At 35.0% G+C, this 22,825-nt stretch overlaps 1 protein-coding gene across 5 annotated transcripts; it reads right to left on the bottom strand.

The window, feature by feature from the left end:
- Window positions 1-3,658: 3,658 nt before the first annotated feature.
- On the bottom strand, window positions 3,659-21,403 carry LATS1 (large tumor suppressor kinase 1). Of its 5 annotated transcripts, none has more exons than XM_026705649.2 (8): window positions 21,029-21,403; window positions 18,214-18,676; window positions 16,500-16,650; window positions 13,699-15,179; window positions 10,870-11,452; window positions 7,339-7,521; window positions 6,754-6,860; window positions 3,659-4,745 (listed from the first exon to the last, which is right to left on the bottom strand). In XM_026705649.2, the coding sequence occupies exons 2-8, from the start codon at window positions 18,559-18,561 to the stop codon at window positions 4,239-4,241; spliced, it is 3,360 nt and encodes a 1,119-aa protein (XP_026561434.1). In that variant the 5' UTR covers window positions 18,562-18,676; window positions 21,029-21,403; the 3' UTR covers window positions 3,659-4,238. The 5 variants fall into 5 exon arrangements, with proteins under 5 accessions (XP_026561434.1, XP_026561433.1, XP_026561437.1 ...); XM_026705648.2 differs by having other exon boundaries at window positions 18,214-18,701; window positions 21,029-21,292; XM_026705652.2 differs by having other exon boundaries at window positions 13,699-15,176; window positions 18,214-18,701; window positions 21,029-21,261.
- Window positions 21,404-22,825: the final 1,422 nt, after the last annotated feature.

Below are 22,825 nucleotides of genomic sequence, written 5' to 3'. Positions count from 1 at the left end.
AAAAATACTTAGCTAAAACAACTTCAGGATCCAAACAGGAAATTGAGACTAGTATGATATGAAAAAAAAATCAGTCATCCTATTATGCCCAATCATGTCTGGCAGTAGGTAAAGAATGAGAAAACTGCAAAATAAACAAATGACTGGGGAATGCTACCTTTTAGAGAAATGCGTCAGGCTAATTTATTTGTAGAATCTGAGCAGTTAAATGAAATACCTACTTTTGAGATTGCAAGCTGAATAGAAAGAAGCAAGATACAGTAAGTCAAAAAGCAGTTAGGATCAAAATTCTTACGTTATTCTTACAGTAACTGAAAAGTAATGTAAGCAGCAATCATGACATTTTTACATGTGTGGTGAAGATAGAGGGGCAGATTCCTATTGTTTAATCTGTACTCATGTAAATTACATGTATGTTCTGCAGATTATAAAAAACATTTCTATTAATACCACAAATCTGTCTTTATCCAAAGTTTAGGTGTATCCAAATTTAGTTAATTTTTAGGAAAAAAAGATGAAAATTTCTTATAGCAGATGATTTCTTACAGCAGATGACTTTGTTGCGAACTGTTCATGTAACCAGACCATGATTTATTATGCCTAAATTTTGCCAGTCCACAGCAAAATAAATAAAAAAATCCTAGGATTTTTTCAGTCTGAAGTATTCATATGCTACACAGAAATACTATATTGGTTTATGGAAATGTGATCATAAAATTGCCAACTAAAACAAGTTTTGAATGGAAACTCCATTAAAATTATATCCGTTACACTATTCTATTTTTCTGAGTTTACTAAGTTGTTTATATCACCTTGTGAATTTCCTCTTGATGTAATTAGAAAATATGAGTCAGGCAATAATGAAAAAGTAGCATACCATGAAATGAATAGGAATTTTGTATTCCATTCTTACAGAAGGTCAATCAATCATATTTTTCAACATTACAAATTATATCAACTTAAGTCACTGATTTTAAATTTTATTATCCTAACGTATGGTACACTAAAGAAAACTGATTTCAAAACATAAATATATCTGTACAATACTCCAGAAACTTAATCTACTATCAGGTATTACAAGCAGAAATTTGCAAAGTTGATGCATGTATACAGTATGTAAAGACACTACTTTTCTAAAAATAATTTTTTTGTTTATCAGCAGAGTATTTATAATATAAAAAGCATATATAAAATGCAATATAAAAGTTAATTTTGAACAGCACCTTTAAGAAGGCACTCTACTATTAGATTCAAATATTACGTTACAACAAATGTTTCATTTCAAAAAACATATATTGCAGAGAATTTAATAGTACTTTGGGATAACAGCAGTATCTATTATTCCACTCACATTGCATTTTCTGGATGTATCAACAATGTCCCAAGAACATATCTTCCATCACAGCTTTGCACACTGGAAATGAAGATTTGCTTTTAAGTTTCAAATTAACTTTAATCATATGTTCTACTGCTTCTGCTCAAATATGGTAGAAAAGCTCCAGTAAAAGGGCCTGCCCTAAGATGGAATGTAAGAGAACAGTATGCCAATATTTACAGTACAATGATTTCATAATAGAATATTTTATAAATACAGTGCTTATGTATATATATAAAAAAGCAAAGCATTGACATGTTTAATTGAAGACATTTTATTCAAAACCACAATGTGGAGTTGTGTTTTGTTGAATTCAAATGCAAAAATGAATTTGGACATACTGAAAAACTGAAATGTGAAAAAAGCCAGAACTGAAATATATGCAAAGATAAATGTGGCAAGACACACTACCCTGGATTCATACTAGAGATAACTCTAAAACAAAGTGTAAGAAATCCTGCACAAGAAATCCTAGAAATACAAAAAATGAATTATCATAGGCAAGAATAATAGTAATGTCACAATTCATAGGGAATATTTTTGTTTTCCAAAACAATTTATAGGTGTGTTAGAATATACTAGTGTTTACATTCAGTAAAATAGTATTATTCTAAAAAAGGCTTGAAATACATTAAATTCACGTCAACCTGTTACATGAAGCTTTTCATGATATGAATTTTAGCTGTTCTAATTTAACATTGTCCTTCATTAAAATTGAATAATTTTAATCTTTTTGAGATGGCCTGTAAGACAGAATTTTATTGTTACGTTTCAAATCATTAGAATTATAATACATGTACTTTTCAGCATACAAATACTAACAAGCTTAATTAAAACAATTAATGTAAAATACACATTGCGCTATTACTCCTTAGCTGAAAATAGCAACATATCCCAAAGATCACTTTCCTCAATTTCCATGAAAATGAATGTGTCTTTGATGTTTATCTGTGTAGTTAAATACCTATCAATTTCAGTATAGTATATGCTTAACTTTTGATTGTATTCAATAAGTTAATCAATGAAAATTCTGTTTTCAAATTTACAAAGTAGTATCCCAATAGCAGATTTATCTGGTTTTAACCAGGAATATATTATATTTCATTGAAAGACAATAATAATAATTTGCCAGTTTAACTGGAAATCCAAAAGATTAAACAAAGGTCAATCCTCTTTATATTATGAATTATTTTACAAAGCAAACAAATCTCAAAAATTATAAACTGTACACTGCATTGTCTAGACTCTGGCTCCATATATAGAACCTATTGTTTTGGTGGTAGCTTGGCGCAGGATTATGTGATTGTCTGCAGAATGGTGTGTGAATAGGAGAGCTGAGTATACTAATCAAAAAAAAGTACATTAACATGTTTATTATGCTCACTCATATAAGAAGTACAAGGCTGAAGTGTGGATTGGAATTGAAACAGTAGATATGTTAGAAAACATTTTCAGAAGATGGGCATTTTCCATTTGTCTAAATTCTAATGAAATTTTAATAGATCTGCTCAAAAGAGAATCAAAGGTAAGTAACAGACATTGCTGCAAAAAGACAAGTTGTACTATTGCTGAAACTAAATGTGTTTGGCCTGAAAAACAGGCCAGATAAAACGTTATTGAGTAGTTACTTGTTAACTACTCTTCTTTTAAATGAAATATTCAGTTTAAATATAATAAACAATAAATAACTGGCTGGAAAAAGAGAGAACTATTTTCTAATTTTTTTATTTAAAAAAAGACCCAGTACATACATATTTTAATGTATGACATTAGAAAGCACAAAATGTGGTGCTTGGAGATTCTTCAGATACAGGAATACAGTACTAGCACAGGGAGCTTGAAATATTTACACAGTGCTATGGTATATATCTGTAGATTAAAAAATATTTTGTATTGCCAGGAGAAGGAAAAAAAGCTGCAATAGCAAAAGATGCAGCTTTTTTCTTTAATTTCAGAGTGTTGATTCAGAATAGAGCAATAATGTAAATTATATTTAATCCTTGTTAATGATGGACTGGATTTATTCCAACCTGGTAACTTGGGAATGCTAGACCATGCAAAATAAAATTATTAAAACAGATTTTGCAATTAGATATCATGGGGGTTAAAACATTTTTAATTTTTTTATCAAAATTTGCAGGATAAGAATTACAAAAAACTAAAATCAAACTTCTAACATTAATTTTGTGATAAACTGTCTCTGTTAGCTATCAACAGCCGACATTGAGTTGCTGCATAGGATCACCAATTACAATGTTATGCAAAACTGAAAATAATTACAAATCCGATATAAACTTTGTTTATTGTAAGAATACAGATAGTTTGAAGTGCAATCTTTTTTTAATTTAATATACTATTTTCAATGGACTTAATCATTTCATGAATGTTAGATTGCAGCTTTGTTCTTTGCCAGAGCTCATAATAACTAATGACCTTATACTTTGCTTTATATATATTGTATTTGATTGATAATATGTCTAACTAGACATAGTGTCTGTGAGTTTACTAAGAATTAGCTAATGCAAGATAGGCAAAGACTGCAAAAGTCTGGAAGAAAAAAATGGTTGTGGTTTATAAAAAAAAAACAGGCATCTCATTTCCTAAAAGAAATCTATTTTCTGTTTACAAAAAGCTTAAATTTATAATTTATTTTTCCTAATATTACTACTTTCTATATTAAGCACTAACAATAATGAAATAAATTAAAGATGAAAAAGGGGCTAGTTATGAGAAAAAATGTGAAAAAATGGGAATAATTACCATTCCCCAATCCAAGAGGGTACAAAAGTCAGCTTTCAAAGAGCATCTCAGGTTTTTTCCCCACATGATTTGAGAAATTCAGAAACACGGTTTATTTTCTCTATTAAATGTAAACTAGATCACGATTTTGGACCTCTCTACTGGACCTCTCATCATCTTCATCAGACTGCGATTCTAATCTACAAGAATTAGTGTATTCATATTCAATAGGCTTTGGATAGCTATATGGATACCCATTGTCATCAAAAAACCTTCGAAACGTGAATTCATAAAAAGCATGCTCAGGATGTTTACCATTTTTATACCACCCATTAAGTGTGTCATTTACATTCCCCTCTTTATCTTCACTCCATAATTTATCTGGATCAATTGGATCAAAATTTGATGTATCAGTGGGATGTGTAATTTTAGGAATATAAAAAGCAGGTTGCTGCCGTAGATCACTTGAAAAATCAATAGATTTAAAAAATGGGTGTGCTTTTATTTCATCTGTGCCATTCTTGCCTAAGCGATCATCTGGTCCTCGGCAGAGCTTAATAATAAGATCTGATGCCTCTGGAGTTAGTTTTGCTTGTAGTGGGATGTGCAGTGATGTTTTCCAATTGATAACCTTATTTAAACACAAAGTTAAAGTTTCAAATTAAATACACATTTGTACACATTTTTCTTCAGGAACTAACATGTTCAAAAAACTAAAAGCAAATATTTCTGAACCACTACCGCCCTGTTCAGGGAAAGAGCCTAAAAACTTGCATCATATCAAAGATTTATGTTGGGGCAGTTTGCATAAGGAATAAAAAAAATCGGGATGGTGGCCTTGCCCCTTTTTCATGTTGTGTTTGTCACGCATGTAAAAAAGGGGTGGGTCATTGATTGCATAATTGCCATCTTGACATTTTTGATTCCTACTGATGACCCTGGATAAATACTTAGTAGAAGGCAAAATCTAAGTTAGCATTTTGCCCTTATTAGACAGGATAACTTCCTCTTGATTTTATGTATAAATATTTTAATAGAAGAACAGAATTATTTTGTCACCTTTGAGGATATGTTTTGCTTCATAATTAAATGTAAAATAAAATTATTTCAATTTTAGTGAACTCTATATCATAGAAATTCATTATTATGAACTCTACACAACAAATATTTTTGTTCTATCTTCAGTGTGTTTTAAAATTCTAATTGAGGCTTTCACTGAAAGACTGGAGCAAAATGATTTCTGGGGAAGAAATTGCAAACTGAAGAATGGAGCCAACATCTGTGATAGAATGAAAACTAAGCAAGTAAACCAGCTTCAATTCCTATCCAGACAAGGAGAGGAATTAAAATTGCCCACAAGTGCTCCAGACAGTTGTTCCTTATGAGGAATCTACAAGATAGCAGTTTATGTGAGACAAAGGAATAGCCATCTTACTTAAACCATGACTGGTGCTCAGGGACACTAAATTTACATTTCTTATCAGTTTCAGAAATGTTTGTCTGTCTGACTGTCTAGAATGAAGCAAAATATTTTAGTACTGGACATATTGAAGAATATTTTTGAACAACGGACCAAGAAGTCAGTTTCAAGTGTACCTAGGCATTATGGAAGAGGAACAAGTTTCACCTGACAACCTTCAGACTGATTTGAAAGCAAATTTAAAAATGATAGGCTCCAAGAATGGGAAAAGATGCTATACTGCATATAAGAAAGAAATCATCTGATATCTTAATAATTAAAAAGGATGTACTATAACAAATTAAGATACTGACCTGGACAATTTTCCTATAATGGATTTGCAAAAGAGGCTTGTTATATTTTGAAGAAGTTTGTAAGAAGGGCCAAACAAATTAAAAGAATTCTAGGACATTATTTGAAAGGATTAAATATCAAGATTGTTAAAAATAAAAGGAAAGAATAAAAAGTTGGTTTATTTAATAAAATAAATATATTTTTATCTCTATATTTTTTATCTTAATGCTGATCAGACTTTAATGACAAGACTTTAAGGTTTTGTTTATAGAGATGGAACATTCTATTTTTTTCTACTTTTTCCTGCATTTTCTGTTTTTCTTTTTCTTTTCTCTTTTGGTTTGTATTAGTTTTAATTTTTCCAATAGTAATTTTTAATAAAATTACAATTAAAAAAGACTGGAGAAAACCATTACTACACTATTCTTCATTTACTATGACTTCTATTTCTAAAGAGTGACAAAATACATAAAGACATCAATAAAAACATGTTTTGCAGATGAAACAAGATAACTATAGTAGTCTACTTATAGCGTCTTATAGTGAAACCTATAGTGAAATAGTAGTCCACTTATAGGTCTTACAGTGAAAACATATTACGGTACCTCCTCTCATTGATTAGGATAATTTCACATTTCTATATTAGAATAATTTCACGCTTCTATAAAAAGAAAACAAAGTAGGTTGGTAGCCCATTCTATTAAAATTTTGGGAAGAAACAGTATCAAACTATAATTTCTAGTTACAACTAAAATCATGTAAAAGCATTTTGAAATACAGGGAAAATATATTATGTATGCATTGTTCTAAGTTAAATGCAGACCAAAGCTTATCTAGCTTCTACACATATGCACAGAGGCAACTGATATCATTTTTTTCCAAATACCTTCATTTGTGTTTCCAATGGTGTTTGTGCTAAGAAGGGAGGTTGACCTACTAGCATTTCAAAAAGAATCACCCCAACACTCCACCAGTCACATAGTTGTGTATATCCTGAAGCAAAAGAAAATCCAGTAATTATACAGACCAATAATAATTCTAAATTTCTTTCTAACAATGCACTAGCTATTATGTCAGTATAGTATTTCCCAAACATCTAGCACAGGGGTGTCTAACTAGTGGCCAGTGGGCTGGATGAGTCACATGCAGCTCCACCCCAGCTCTGTGAAGGGAGAAAACTTTGCAAAACATCATGTGACAGCAACATGACGTGATGAGTTTGACACCCCTGATCTAGCACATCTGACTTTTAGGCCTTACGATTGACCTTGTTATATATTAATATATTACCTTCTGTTTTTTACAAATTAATTTATAATTTTTGTGCTCAACGTTATTAAGAGTTATTGGCAACAATCCTGTAGCATCATGGAACTTCCTTTTAGTTAGAGTAATTGTTTTTCAGGAGCAATTTTCAAAAACCAGCCATCAATTTAGCAACCCCAGCTACAGGAAAAAAGGAAAGCTTTACCTGTCCGTAATAATACTTCTGGTGCAATGTAATTTGGTGTCCCAACAAGTGAATGAGCTAGACAGCGTTGATGTTGACGTGCTGCTCTGCGTTCAAGAGGCTTTAATCTATCTCCGCATCTACAGCTTGCTGGATCTCCCCATTCATTACTGAAATCCATGCTGTCCTGACGGGGATGGTCACCTAGCATGCAAAAGCCCAAACATTACCATTATTTTAAACTCCAGTCATCAATCAAGTGTCACAGAATCTATTTTAAAAAGTATCATCTTTTTAAAAAAAGCATCTGATTACAGTATAGCATTTCAATATATCGAATTACAGCGCTTTGATTAAAAGCAAGTAGGGATTTATGAGGATTTTTACTTTGATAAACACTTATTGGGAGCTATCCAAGAAGAATATAATGAATTGGAAGGACTCTTGAATAAAACGTCATGATGTTGTAGCCTCAATAATTAAAAATATTGTAATTTATTATTTATCTGTACAAACATGCAGAACTGACAACAGGATTTCGGCAGGGAGGATTTTCAGGCCCTGAATGGAACCTCCCAGAGTCTATCCCAACCCGTAACTTAACACTTAACAATCACAACCAGGAGTGCCAGGATTGCAGTCAAATGAAGCAGTCATGTGATGTCTCACTTAACAACTGCTTTGCTCAATGATCAAGATTTTGGGCTCAACAGTGGTCATAAAGTGAGGACTTGCTGTATACATGGTGAGCAGAACTGCTAAGTTTGTAGTTAAGGCAGCTCAGCTAACAATCCATTGTAATGAACAGACTGGATTGTCACATAAAGGTGGGTATATTAATCTGAACGCTGATTCCCTGTATTTGTCACATATTTTTAAATTATTTTATTATTGTATTTTCTTTATTTTATCCTGGAATTACATCCTGTATTTTACTATTATTTTATTTTCTCTGATATGATCATAAGTCTAATCAATTAAATATTACAGTTTTATCATTTAGCATATATTCTGACCTCAATTCCTTTATGAAATGTCAATGATCAAGCAAAAAAAAAAAATTGTGAGTACAAATAGAAAATCATTATGAGACCCTTCTGATACTAGGAGATTGGATTTATTTTTTAACAAAAAGTCTAATGTATTTTAGGCATTAAAGATTGCAAGGCACATATAGAGAATATTGGGATGGAAGTACGATGATCTGTATTTACATGATATACTTTGGGACAAGTCTGAAAATAGCTGATAATGGAGACCAGCTATTTACCAATTGTAGAGCATTTTATTACCAATCAAAATTTTAAACCGCCTGAATTATTTTAGTAGTATTTCAATTGCCTAATATTCCAAAATGGCACTATATCTAATTAAACCTTTGACTGAATCGATTTATATTAGATTTAGTATCTAAACTTTCCTAATTACTATCAGTACTAGAACATGCTTTGGATTATTCTAGCTGTCTTTTAATCAACTGAAAATTATTGTTGGTGGTAACTTTTTTACAAGAACTCTGGAATAAAAATATTAAATATTAATAAATCAATAGCTAACTTAAGATGATAGAAAATTAAAAAGAACATTTTCTTATCATTTTAAAGTGGGACTATTTTCTATTTATTGGCAATCCAGTGAATGTTTAAAAAGTGGTGGCTATTAGTTTCATTAGGTTGTAAGGGTAAAATGGGTAAAGGAACAAGAACTAATACTGTGATACTGTAGATTATTGTTCTTCTTTTCTTTACATTAAAGCAATGTAAAAAAGAAGGGAGCAAGATGAAAAGAGAAATTGCCTCTTAGCAGAAACTTCCCATAACTAGAAAGCCTCCTCCAACTCTCAGGCAATATTAGATTTTTTTTTAGTTTATTAAATATCATCTGGATCCCTTTTTTTCCTCACCTTAATGTCAAAGAAATAACTACCTAACAAGGAAAAGGCAAGATTATTATTATTATTTATTATTATTAATAATAATACAATAACTACACAAGAGTATTTTTAACTGACTAAATAAAAAACATTCAGCAATCCTTAAATTTCTGTTCATAGTCTCCAACATAAACCTGGAAGTTTACTCTTAATATACTCTAAAAAATCCCTGTAATTTTCTTAATTCTACCTTTGACTTTTTGGAAGTTGTGAGCTCACAGGCTGTCAATGTCTGATTTAGTTAGCTGTTTCAAATTATTTTAATTCTATGATGTAGACACCAATCAGGTCTAGGACTACCAGTTGTAAAATGGCAAGCAGATTGAAACAAAAAATTAGAATTTTCTGTTTCTTTTTCCTGTTATCTAGGGGCTGTCTGGATCTTTTTGCAGTCCAGATCTGATAACCATGAGTGAGTGCCCAGTAGATGTAGAAATCACATGCTTATTTTTTTTTTCATAACCTTGGTTTTCTTCTGGACTGAGAAAAAATTAATTTTAATGTTCTGTATAACATAAAGAGACACTGAAAGACAAAGTATGAGGCTATATATCCGTGTTGGTGAGCCTATGGCACGCGTGCTGGAAGTGGCACACAGAGCCACTTCTGCCGGCATGCGAGAGGTCACCCGGAAGAGCCCCACTGCACATGCGTGCGCCGCTGCCCGACAGCTGATTGTTGGGTATCTGGTGTGCATGCGTGTGGCAGATACACGAAGCATATGAGCAGATGCATGGTGCATGGGGGATCACAGTGCATGCAGAGGGGGCATGGCCCCCCCAGCATGCATTGCCTTCTGGGTGCTGGCACGCAGTGCGCGCACACAATTTTCGGCACGGGAGCCGAAAAAGGTTAGCCACTACTGCTATATATGCTTTTCCACCTTTCTATTCCCTACTTTCAACGAAACAATTTCTCCATCAGATTTTGCAACTTTTAAAAACAGGAAAAGAAGTTCTCTCTGTTTTCTTATTCAGACTTACAGTATTGCACTCCAAATTAAGAATTAAGTAGATGAAATCATATAACTGATAATAAGAGAATAATTTTTAAGTTTCAAAGGATAGTTACTAATACTTTAGTTTTGATTGGAAAGCAAAAAACAACAACCCACCTGTACTATTATAATTCTAGTTATTGTTGGGAAAAAGCCTGAAATTGAAACATGTGCTAAACAACTAATTTTCAGAAATTATAACATTTTAAAATATGATACAGACAAATACACACTATTTTCCTGTTCTCAGTGTAATATTCTTTTGACTTTATTTTTCTATGAAGTTCACAATGGAATGTTCTGTGGAAGTTAAGATGTTAAGAAGTTAAGATTTACTATTCTGTACTAGAGATTTTTGAACTGATTTTTTTTTTTAAAAGCTGTATTCAATATGTTTTGGAAAAGGATTTCATCATGCTGCTGCTGCTCTGGAAGATTCTAATTCCAAATTCACTTTCCTATGTTCTGGAATAAATGACTACATTGATAATTATTCAGCAGCATGTTATGATATCCAGCCAAATCATCTGGTAGAAAATATAATACAAACCAATATCTAGTTGTTCTGTGTGATAATAATCTAACACATAAAGACAATTTTGGGACAAACTGCTTGCCTTACCACTCTGATAGTATTTGGAATCGTGTGTCCACCGAAAGCCAGTACAAAGTCCAAAGTCTGTCAATTTGATATGGCCGTCACGATCAATCAAAATGTTATCAGGTTTTATGTCTCTATGAATGAAGCCCATCTTATGAACACTTTCAACAGCACAGGTCAGTTCTGCTATGTAGAATCGGGCCATATTTTCGGGAAAGACTCCCATTCGAATTAACAAGCTCATCATGTCTCCTCCTGGAATATAGTCCATTATAAAGTATAAATTGTCCTTATCTTGGAACGAATAGTACAGACGAACTACCCATTCATTATCAGCCTCTGCAAGAATATCCCGTTCAGCTTTAACGTGAGCAACCTGGTTTCGAAGTAGTACATCCTTTTTTCGAAGAGTTTTTTTTGCATATAAGGCATTTGTATCTACCTTTCTTGCCAAACAGACTTCTCCAAATGCCCCAATTCCAAGAGTCTTAATTTTAACAAACATTGATTTATCCATTTTAGCTCTTTTGAGACGGATGTAGTTGGACTCCTTTTGGCATAGCATTTTCCTCATTTGATCTTGGGCCTCTTGGGATAACCCAACCTATGCAATAAATGTAAAAAAAAAAAAAGTGAAAAAAAAAAAGAATTTAGGAAAAGTAAACAATATCGGTCCTTAGGGAATAATACTCCCATTTTTATTATTTCAGTTTATTTTATTGCAACATATTAGGAAACAATCAAAACACTTCAGAACAATATACAACAAAATGTTAAAATGACATATTATAGACAATCATACACAAGAGCCATGCACAATAAGGCTCAAGATTCAAAGACAACGTTTTAGCAAGAAACTCCACTGATGAAACCAGATAAACTAATTAGAAGATTCTATTATTCTTAAAAGTCACATATTTTAAGAAAAGTGATGATTGACTGACATTCCAAAAAATACTTTTACGTTGTCAGTTAGGCTAGACATATAGGACATTACTATCTATTTACTAGAAAAATGCACTTAAATTGCTTCCAAATGACTTTCCAGCTTCTAGCTTTCATTCAAAAATCTTATTTTTAATTACATTTAATACAATCTTAAAATAAACATCTACATAAATATCTGGCAGTATGAGTACAGTACTAACACTTCAGCCACTTTGAACAATGTAAACGAAATAAAATAGTGTATTTGTATTATTGTTCTTGTGCAACTGTAGAACATAAAAATAAATATGGTATACAATGTTAGTGATCTAATATAAATACATCCAAGTACAGTGAAACAAAGCATGCTTAATTTAAATGCATATAAGCATGCAGAGTCCCATAAGAAAGGATCCATGCTATTCTTTAAATAGAATACTTGTCTCCAAAATATTACTTGCCTACCCAGTAACGAAGGCTACAGATGTCAGGAAAGCTTCCAACACCTTAATAGTTTAAACCAGCTGTTAGTGAAAGTGAAAAGGAAAGAGACTAAGGATGAACATGTAGAAAGAACAAGAAATTTAACTGACTCAGACATCAGCTAGCTTCCTACTCAAAAGAATGAAATTTACCAAAGAATTTTTGAAAATACTGTAATTAAAATGATACTTCTACAGATGACATGAGAACTTCAAACTGAGCATATATATATAAAGTAGAAATTAAAAATAATTGAGGTTGAAATGTCTATATTCTAGTGCAATCAAAAAATAGAAGCAATGTCACTACTTTTCCAACATGTAAAAAGTAAGAATTTTAAAGCAGCTTATTTTTACTGGGAAATCAATTGTTAGATCTTTTAAAAAAAATATCCAACAAGTCATTCTATTATAACAAACAACACTAAACATACCCTTATTTATAGTGAGATCAAGCAAAATATATTTTCTATTCAACTGCCCAATATGTACAAGGTTCCACAAACCCCCAAATTTATGAAGCTTTATCTATAACTAAATTATAGAATGCACTGGTTCATAGCAGTTTTTATTTGAATCATGAAAACTTATGTGCACAGACAATTAGTTGTAAGTATCAGATTTGGGAAGCACTTTCTGGTAGTGCCAAGCCCATGGCAGTGCTTGGATATTAAATCCTTAATCTTCTTGTCCCAGTTTTATGGAAGCAGCCAGTTTCTGATGCACTTCTGTTCTATGTTCTTGGCGGATATCTAAATATTATCTATCTCCCCATCCACACTCCCATAAGCACTTCCTGTTATGAGCAATAAAATAAAAATGAAATGCATTTGATTTTTTTTTTCATGGCTAATTTATTTCTGTTTCCTGTTAGCCTATTTTTTCTTTACAATTTCTCGGACTATAATGCAATCAATCACACAGCCAGAAAGATATTTAAGAACTTAATCTGACTGATGTCAATAGGATTGCACTATAAAAATTGGTAAACTATTACCATTTTAGTAAGGGTAAAAATGTCCCCTAACCAGTCATGTTCAACTCTAGGATGCAATGCTCATCGTCATTTCTTAACTCAGGGAGCCAGCATTGTCCAAAGACATTTCCGTGGTCATGTGGCCAGCATGACTATATGCCAAGGTGCACGGAGTGCTGTTACCTTCCCACCAAAGTGGTACCTATTTATCTACTTACATTTGTATCCTTTTGGACTGCTAGGATGGGATGAGCTGAGGCACCTAATGAGAGTTCACCCTGTCACACTGCGCTTGGGTCTCGAACCTGGGCTGTCAGCTTTCCAGTCTTTAACCTGCTGAGCTATCATGTCTATTACTGATAGCTCTTTAAGTCTAATTACTGTTTAAGTCTAATGCAATGGTAATATTACAATTTCAAAGTATATTCCATGCAAAACTTAAAGAGAAATAATTTTAAAAATTACCCTCATCATTTCATTTTCAAGCTGTTTCTTACGATGCAGTCGCTGTTGATGAGACTTGAGTATATTTTCAACATGCTGCTCCATAAAGAATTTAAAGGCTTGAGGAGAATAGCTTTGAATGCGGGATTCCCTCCGTTCTTCATCTCTTTTATTCTTCCTGACAGGAACAGGGGAAGTTGTTATTTGCTTCTTTTCTCTATCGATTGTCTCACTGTTCTCATTCCTTTCAGCATCCTCTTCTTTAGGAAACCCAGGCTGATCTTCTTTGCCAGGCTTTGTTATAGCTTCATATGGGGTGGCAGATAGATTTGGATGTAATAAATGCTTTGGATAAGGAGGGGGTGGTCCTTGATAATTTCCACCTTCTGCTGCAGGTGAAATAACTGGCACAACTGTACAGGGTCCCTCAGAAAAGGAGGCGGGCTGGACTGTTTGCATTGGTTGCGAAATCCAAGAAGGGTGAGTAGGAGCTAAGGCAGTTTGCAGTTCTGGTTTTAATACACGCATACTTTTTACTGGCTGCTGTATAGGAGCTGGTGTAACGGCTGTAACTGTTGTAGCAGAAGGTTGTGAATTTGCAGCATGGTTTTGTCTGTTTCCAGCATGATTATTGAAAGAATTTGACCTTACTGGAATATTGGATTGCCATACTGGGATGTCATGTCCATTTCCAGAGGATGATTGTGACCAGGTTGTTGGAATTCCCGGAACGTTTATATTATATAAGTCCATATTATGGCTGTTTCTGTTTGGCACCATCATAGGTTGAGAAATATTCCCATTAGGATATGCTGAAAGGGGAGCAGGACCTCCTGTTTGCATCTGCAAAAGTGTAGGACTTTGTCGGCTTGTTGGAGATATTGGATAAGGAGGTGGTTGGCGACTTGCTGAGTTACCAGGCACAATATTTTGATGAATAATATATTCAGTCTGACAATTGCCGTTTTGTATTCCACTCCTTCCCGATGAAAAACTAAATTTGCTATTAACTGAACTTTGCATGATTATTGGTTGTCTACCAACCGGAACGGAACTCATACCTCTTTGTCCTTGCACAGAAGGATTCATAGATGAAGAATTCATAGTCTGGGGAGGATAACCATCCTGCCATGATCCTGGAGGCACCGGAGAAATACGAGATATCATATATTCCATGTTCCCCGAATACCGTTTTGTTTGAGAATTTGCTTCCCAGGAAGGAGGAGGTGTTCCTCTGGGAGGGGGAGGGGGTGGAGTAACACTTCTGACTTGAGGTGGAGGTGGTGGGTTCACTCTTTGTCCATTACCAGGATGAGCCTGAGCAAATGCAGCTATTCCAGACCCAGATAATGGTCTTCCTACTTCACCCTGAGAAATAGGGCTTTCTGAGTGGAAAGTAAGGCCATCTCCCAGTGCAGAAGCATGTCTCTGGGGTACCAAAGATTCTTTAGAACCTTTCCAGCTCTGTCTACGGATAACTGACTGCTGTACTGCTCCTCCTGCTTTTTTTTAAAAAAGTAAAAAGGGTTTTTTTACTACTCATTTTCAAATTCTGGAATAGTAATTATATAAAAGGTTAGAAGCAAGCATTTCTGACATAAAAACACACTAGAATGAACTGATATAAAAATGAGATGAGAAACAATTTAAATCAAATTTCATATGAATTTATTTTAAAAAAAAAGGATACAGACTAATTTTTGAAACAATTAATCTAAGTGCATACAGATTTGTTTAGTATTGGCTTGAAATTACAACAGCACTGAAAAAAGTGATTTATGACCATTTTTACATTTACGATTGTTGCAGCATTCTCATCATGTGATCAAAATTTGGACACTTGGCAACGGGGTTGTGTTTATGATGGTTGCAGTGTCCTCAATTCGTGTGATCACCTTTTGTGGCCTTCTGACAAGCAAAATCAATGCTTGCCAGCACAGATTAAGCAAAATTGTTTCACTTAACCGTATTACTAACTTAATAACTACAATGATTTACGTAACAGCTGTGGCACGAAAGTTCGTAAAAGGGGCAAAACTCACTTAAGTGTCTTGCTTAACAACAGAAATTTTGAGCCCAACTCTGGTCATAAGTCAAAGTACTCGTATGATAATGTACTCATATGATAATGTAAAGTCCCTGGACCCAGACTTCACGTGGCACTCCTAAATGATCTGCATAGAGGATGTAACATTGACCCTAAATAATTTTTGCAATAAAAACGCTCCTAAAGAATTTTGTTAATTGTCTTCTTCCTATTAATTCTTTGTTGCAAGTTGGCCCTTTTCAAATTGTTTTTTTTTTTAATTCATTAGTACATTCAGTACAATGAGCATGTTTTTGATACAGCTTGAATAAAGTGCTTCTTTTCCCTTCTATTTTAGGTTCTTTTCCATAAGTAGTTTTTTTAATTAAGAAAGGAAAATAACAGGCCTTACTTTCATGTTAAGATATATGTGCCACTGGCCTTTAATTGTGGAGCTTGCCCACGCAATATTTTTGGCAACCTTCTCACCTTACTCCTTCCTTCTATTTCTTCTGCATAAATAATGAGAGAGGTTACATGAAGAGTAAAGAATAAGGCAGAGGAGTACCTTCATATATTTATGCTACTGTATCCTATTGGTGTTCTCCCTTCAATATACTATACTTGCCAATGAAGTTGTAACTAAAAATTTCATTTTAACTACAAATGTTAAAAACACCATTTATTTTTCAGTCAGTATCTCTGACTTCAAGTTATTTCTCTCTTGTCATTAGTTTTGAAAAAAAAAAACCACATTCGATTTCTCTTTCTGAGGAGTATATAGGGAGGTGCATACCTGGGGGCTTGGGGCCAGAAGTAAGGGGTCTAGATGCAGCTGCTGCCATTTGTTCTCGACGAGAATCTTGATAACTCATTTTACTTATAAATTCAATGGCTGCTTCTATGCTGCGGCTATTGGTTTGTCTTAAAGCTTGCACAACCATATCCTATTGATGGGAAGAGAATAAAAAAAACCAATTTCCCAATAAGATAGTTAATCATTCATAATAAAAAAAAGTCAGAAACACTGTATTTAATATTAGATTGAAAAAGTAAAGACTTAGTGCTATTATTCCTAACAATGCAATATTGGTGCAATCTAAGCATCAATGGCATCGGAAATGTGGTTATTACAAAACAAGATGACATTAGCATGCCAGGAGTGAATCTCAAATTATACAGAAAAACATTTTTCTAAACTCCAAAATCAGGTACTTCACCTCCACCTTGCACCCCCAAAAGCAAATCCCATTAACATATTTGAGGCAGTTCCCTCCACACAATTTTTATTAAATGCCAACTAACAATATCAGGTAACTACGTTAACATAAATCCAAGATGGAAATAAAATAGATATAGAAAATACAAAACTACTACAATATGTATTCTGTTACTATATGTATTCCATTTCTTTATCTATTTACAATATAAATAAATAGATACTGCACATGTAGAAATTTACCATATATCTAAACTATTCCATATTATAATCTATTGTTATGGTATTTGCATAAAATCTATTCAAATTTGATAAAACTGATTCCTACTTCTGATGTCTCATTATTTTAATTTTATGTGATTTTTTTCCCCTTATGCCGCAATTGAATAACCTTTGTTAATCCACATAAGTAACTTTAAAATAAGGAGAGAATACCAATCTGTTCAACTAATTGATCTCTAAGTGATTTTTAATACTTTTTACCATGGTATCCTTCTGGACTGACTCAGAGGATTGGAGGTGTTTTGCTGGTTTGCCTTTTTTTGTGTGATCAATTCCAGCTGGTCATGACTGGGGGTGGGGGTGAGATCCTGCCTTTGACCCGCCTACTATATTGAGGGATTGGAGCTCACTCCCCCCCCCCATTCAACATCTACCCAAGACTGCTAGGTGAACTCATCCATCACCACGAGGTGAGATCTCATCACTAATTGGGTACCATCAGTACACTGATGATACCCAATTTATACATCTCCGTTGCTGTTGAATTAAGCAATCCAATGGACATTTTATTTTAGTGCATAGAGGCTGTAAGCATCTTGATGGGAAACAGTAGACTTTAAATGAATTCTAGCAAGACTGAGTGACTTGGAGTTTTGGGCCTGCAGGTTCTAAGACTCTATCTTCTTTGGTACTGGATGGGGGTCACACTACCCCAAACAGGTCCTGTGTGCAATCTGGGGATTTTTCTAAACTCACAATTCCTGCTCAAGGAGCAGGTAGTGGTTAGGAAGGCTTTTGCTCAACTTTGTATTATGCATCAGTTGCATTTATTCTTCAAGAGGGTCTACTCAGAGTTTATCGTATGCTATCCAGTTACTTGCCTGTGAGATGGGTGTCTATATGAATATGGCAAACAAATAAAACTTGGGATTAACAAGCAAATTCAAATAATGTGCACAGGAAACAACGGAATCATAATCAAAACACATTTTTGAATGTACTTCCCCAATAAATCACAACAATTTTTTGCTATTACCAATTTGATATCCCACTAGGAATTATATTTTACCTCATCAAATCCAGCAGCTTGCAGATCTTGCAACATCTGACGATTAACTTCTGAGGTTCCTCTGGTTGAACTTGTTTCATTTGCAAAAGGAAGTAGAGAATTTCTAATTTCTTGCAAAGCTTTATGGTAGGTAACAAACTTGGGGGGATTTCGACCTTGTCTGGGATCTTCAGTTGGAATTTTACCCATATTTTGTTCAACTTTTGCAGCATCCGAAGGCTTCGGCAAATTTCTAAGGCTCTCTCGTATTTCTTGTAACATCTGCCGGCTGCTGCTAGTATAATTACTGGCAGGAAATGTTTTAGGCCTCATTTGTCTATATCCCTCTGGTTTCTCGCTTCTCTTCATGAACTCGTATAATTTCTAACCAAGATTTTCAATATGCTTAACACTTTAATCAGTTGGATGGCAATCTCAAAACACAGTTGATCTTGATTCCAGTAGTACATCCATCCATTCAAGTCTAAGAGAATAGAATAATAGTCATTCTAAATAGAAAAATAAAACACTGTTACATTATTGGAAAAAGTTTTATTCAACTCTTATTTTATCACATTCTTATGAATATTTGGTATGAAAACAAATTTCCTTCTACTTAATATTTGGTGTTTACAATCTGAAGAAAATAACCCAAAATAGCTTTCTCTAAACCGTTTACAGAGTCAGCATATTGCCCCCAACAATTTGAGTCCTCGTTTTACCGACCTCAGAAGGATGGAAGGCTGAATCAACCTTGAGTTGGTGAGATTTGAACTGCCAAACTTCTGGCAGTCAACAGAAGTAGTCTGCAATACTGCATTCTAACCACTGTGCCACCACGGTTCTGAATGTACCTTATGTTATTATAATGCAAAAACTTTAGGATAAATGGTGTTATCTTAAATGGTTACATAAATAAATGATAAGATAAATTTCTCATGAAGATTATTTTGATCTCTATTTTTTTCCACAAAACATACCTAGTACCTTTTAAAGTTATTTTATTCTTACCTGAAATTGGCTATACTCTTATGGAAGGTTACTAATTAAAAACATGATTAAAATGATAGAATAATGAAACAGGCAGAATATCAAATACTATCTAGTTCACACCCCAGATATCAGGTGTACTGAGACCTTCCTCTCTATTGCATCACACTGTTATAATTAAATTATTGTATTTTTAAGCTACACCTCTGTACCATACATTGTAAATCTTTTAAAAGCTGCTTAGTAAAATGTGTTTTTCTCTATTTTACAAAAATGGGATACTCTGCTGTTTCTTTTCCTTTGTCAATATATATTCATTTATCTTCAGAGTGAACAAATAGTGACTGGAATGAGTAGTAGTGACAAGAAGAAAGAAGATAGAACCCCCCCCTCCTTCAGTATGCAAACTTGCCACATAAAAAGAGAGCAAATAAATAGGAAAGAAGGAAGAAAGTCACAGCTGCTTCCAAATTTGTAGCCAATATACAGAATACAACTTAGTGCTTCCTACATTGAACCAAGCTGGAATAAGATAAACGATTCACACTGTGCCTATCCAGAGTTATTAATGTATTATTTACCTGCACTGAAAATCACCCAGTCAGCTGGACTTCGGCAGCATCAAAATAAAAAATGTTAATAATGAAACTTCTACAGAATAGTTCAGTCAACAATCCCATAAACATAATTTGATAGAAAATCACACATAATTGTATGCATTGATTTATTTATTCACAAGACTTATATGGCTGCCTAATTCATATGATTATCATTTAATTTTCTGTAACCAAACAGCTGATGAAGTGAATCATAAATATATTACTATGCATTAATCTGTTAGTTTTAAAAAACTATATGTGTTCTCAGTCTATTTGTAGTTAACACAATGAGACACTTATAAATAAGCCAAAGACTGCATTGTTAAAAAGAAAATATGAAGCAATAACATAAGTTGAAAAACTTATGTCAGTGATTATTATGAATCTGGAGGACAAAACTAAAACTGTTAGTTTGCTTTTGCAAGTTGTTAAAACCTGTTCTAAAACAATCATTATGTTCTTTAAAGCTATAGTTTTATATAGACATATTTAAGTAACCAGAAAAAACATGAACTAAAACAACTGAGGACCACATTATGTAAATGTTACTTTTTTAAAATAGAGCTGATATACCTTAATTCATTTTATTTCCTCTTTTCTTTCACATCCTTTTTCTATAAGCAATACAATGGTCTATTTTATTATAAAGATAAGAATTGAACCTTTATAATATTCAAAGCACATGCTATTAATTATGAAAACTGGTAAAATTCTTAACTAAGCAAGCAGATGAGAAGCCTTATATAAACAATAAACAATGAACACTTTTCACGTTATCTTTACTACGCTAAGGACAACTATACAAAAAAACATAAAACTCTAAAACAATTCAGTGAGAACGTCAGATGATTCCCCTCCCCCAAGTTGGGATATGCCTCCGTTGTTTAATAATCAAATGAACAGCAATAAGCAAATAAAGAAAAACGGCGTACATTTTTTTTAAAAAGCTCACTTAAAACCCTACAAGAGATGCGATTTAGGCTTAAGGGGCAGTAAAAGGGAAAGCGTTAGACACGCAAAGGCCAGGCGCTCGACGTTAACCGGGGAGCTTCCAACGAAGCAATCTTAGGTGACCCGAGCGATGGGCGGGTGGGAAACACAAAGGAGTCGGGGCGATTCCCGTCAAAGCGGCGGAGTGTCATGAAACCTTAGGCCAAGGCGTGCCTCGTCTCCGAGGCCTTCCTCATTAACTAGCCACCCAATTTTCCTTTCCCTGAGGCGGAGCCCAAGCAAACCCATCTACCCACCTGCCTGGGGGAAAGGCGGCGGTGACAGCGCCTCAAGCCCAGCAAACAGGAGGAAGGTGACGACGACGACGACCACGGGGATTCTCAGCGACAGCTACACAGTTTACCATAAAACGTCCCGGCTCTTCGTCCCCTCCCCCCTCAATTTCTATCCCCCCCCTTTATTTATGAGGGGGGGTTTCAATTCCGGGCCGCCATTTTGTCGGTGGGTTTGTAGCCCAAGATTCCCGGATATAAAACCTTTTCCCGACTTCCTTTGCGTGTTCCGCCGGCTTATTCTTTCTCCTCCTTCTCGCCGCCCCCCCGCTCCCAACCAAGGCCAGAATGTGAGAAGCCGGGAGCGCTTCGCGAGGGTTTTCCTCCTCCACCTCTTCTGGCGGCCACCGGGCTTGCAGGCTTTTCTCCCCCCTGGATTCACTTCGTGGGAGAGTCGCGTCTGCACGGTCGGACAGAAAAGAGCTGCGGGAATAGCAGTTTAAGAAATGTTTGTAAAATGCGGAGAAAGGCCGGGGTTGTGCTTTGGCTTAATGCAGAGGTCTCCAAACTGGGCAACTTGAAGACTTGTGGACTTCAACTCCCAGAACTCTCCAGCTATGCTGGCTGGGGAATTCTGGGAGTTGAAGTCCACAAGACTTCAAGTTGCCCAGTTTGGGGACCCCTGGCTTATTGCGATAAACGCGACGGGTACAGTCTCTCGCCTCGGTATTGTGTCCTAATGTACTCTGGCTAATGAAACCTACCACGTCTCAGGACAATGTGCGGCGTGTGGTTCCCCCCCACGCCCCCAAAAAGATATGTTGAGGGAAAACAGCCTCTCGTTTCTTGTTGCTTTTTCACCGTGTTGTAAAGTAGGCTTTTTAAATGTCCACCTGCGACTGCCGGCGTGTATGCGTCAGGCACGGGAATAAGCGAAAAGGAGCGGAGGTTGAACGTTGCTTGTGGTTACGCTTGGGAGAGGTTGGCTGGTTGTCATGTCGAAATGAGTCTACTGTTTCGGGCCAAGCGTGGCTAGCTCTAAGAACCTTCCCCTTTTTTTCCCTGCTGCATATTTGTTCTTCGAATGGATCCCCAAGGTTTCAACAAGGAAATTACACCTTAGAGCCAGGACACGCTTTTTGTGTGTGCCTGCAGTGTATTTTTAAGGAATCTTCCCCATCCCCCGTTGTGTACCATTTCACTCCTAGGGGGAAACTCTCCCTTTGTCACTCCCAAAAGCATGCCTGTATCTGTAAGTAATCCTTGGCTTATGTCCATTCAAAGTTCTCCTGATGCTGAAAAAGATGGTCTTACAACTGGTTCTTCCAAAGTTTATTAATCAAATGTATATGGCCCATCATACAGAAAGCAACTTTTGATGGCGCATACAAGTTCTGACTACTGCAGCACTCCCATGATCACATTAACTCGGGTTCCTGTCTTCTGTTATAGTGAGCCATAGTTGCATGATCTTACCTGCCAGTTTCCCACAAGCAAAGTCAATGGGGAAGCTGGCAGGGAAGCTTTCAGGTCACCCAAGTAAGTCTAAAGAAGCTGCTGTGAAGTAGACCCAATGAGCTTGTATTCTGTAGCAAGCAATCCTCCATTGCAGGGGTGTCAAACTCGCATCGTCATGGCGGTGTCGTATCAGGACTTTCCCCCCCCTTTGCTAAACCAGGCAGGAGCAGGGCCCAGCACGTGATGCACCCAGCCAGCGGGCCACGAGTCTGACACCCCTGCTCTATTGTGTCCAACTGCAGCAGCCTGTGTGCAGCCACTGCCAGCTCTCCCCCGGCCCACCTGTGGCATCTGCTCCACATT

The sequence above is a fragment of the Pseudonaja textilis genome, chromosome 1, assembly GCF_049901715.1.
Source record: "Pseudonaja textilis isolate UNSWEBS1 chromosome 1, rPseTex1.2, whole genome shotgun sequence".
NCBI classification, from domain to species: Eukaryota; Metazoa; Chordata; class Lepidosauria; order Squamata; family Elapidae; genus Pseudonaja; species Pseudonaja textilis.
This window is presented reverse-complemented; position numbering and strand designations above follow the sequence as displayed.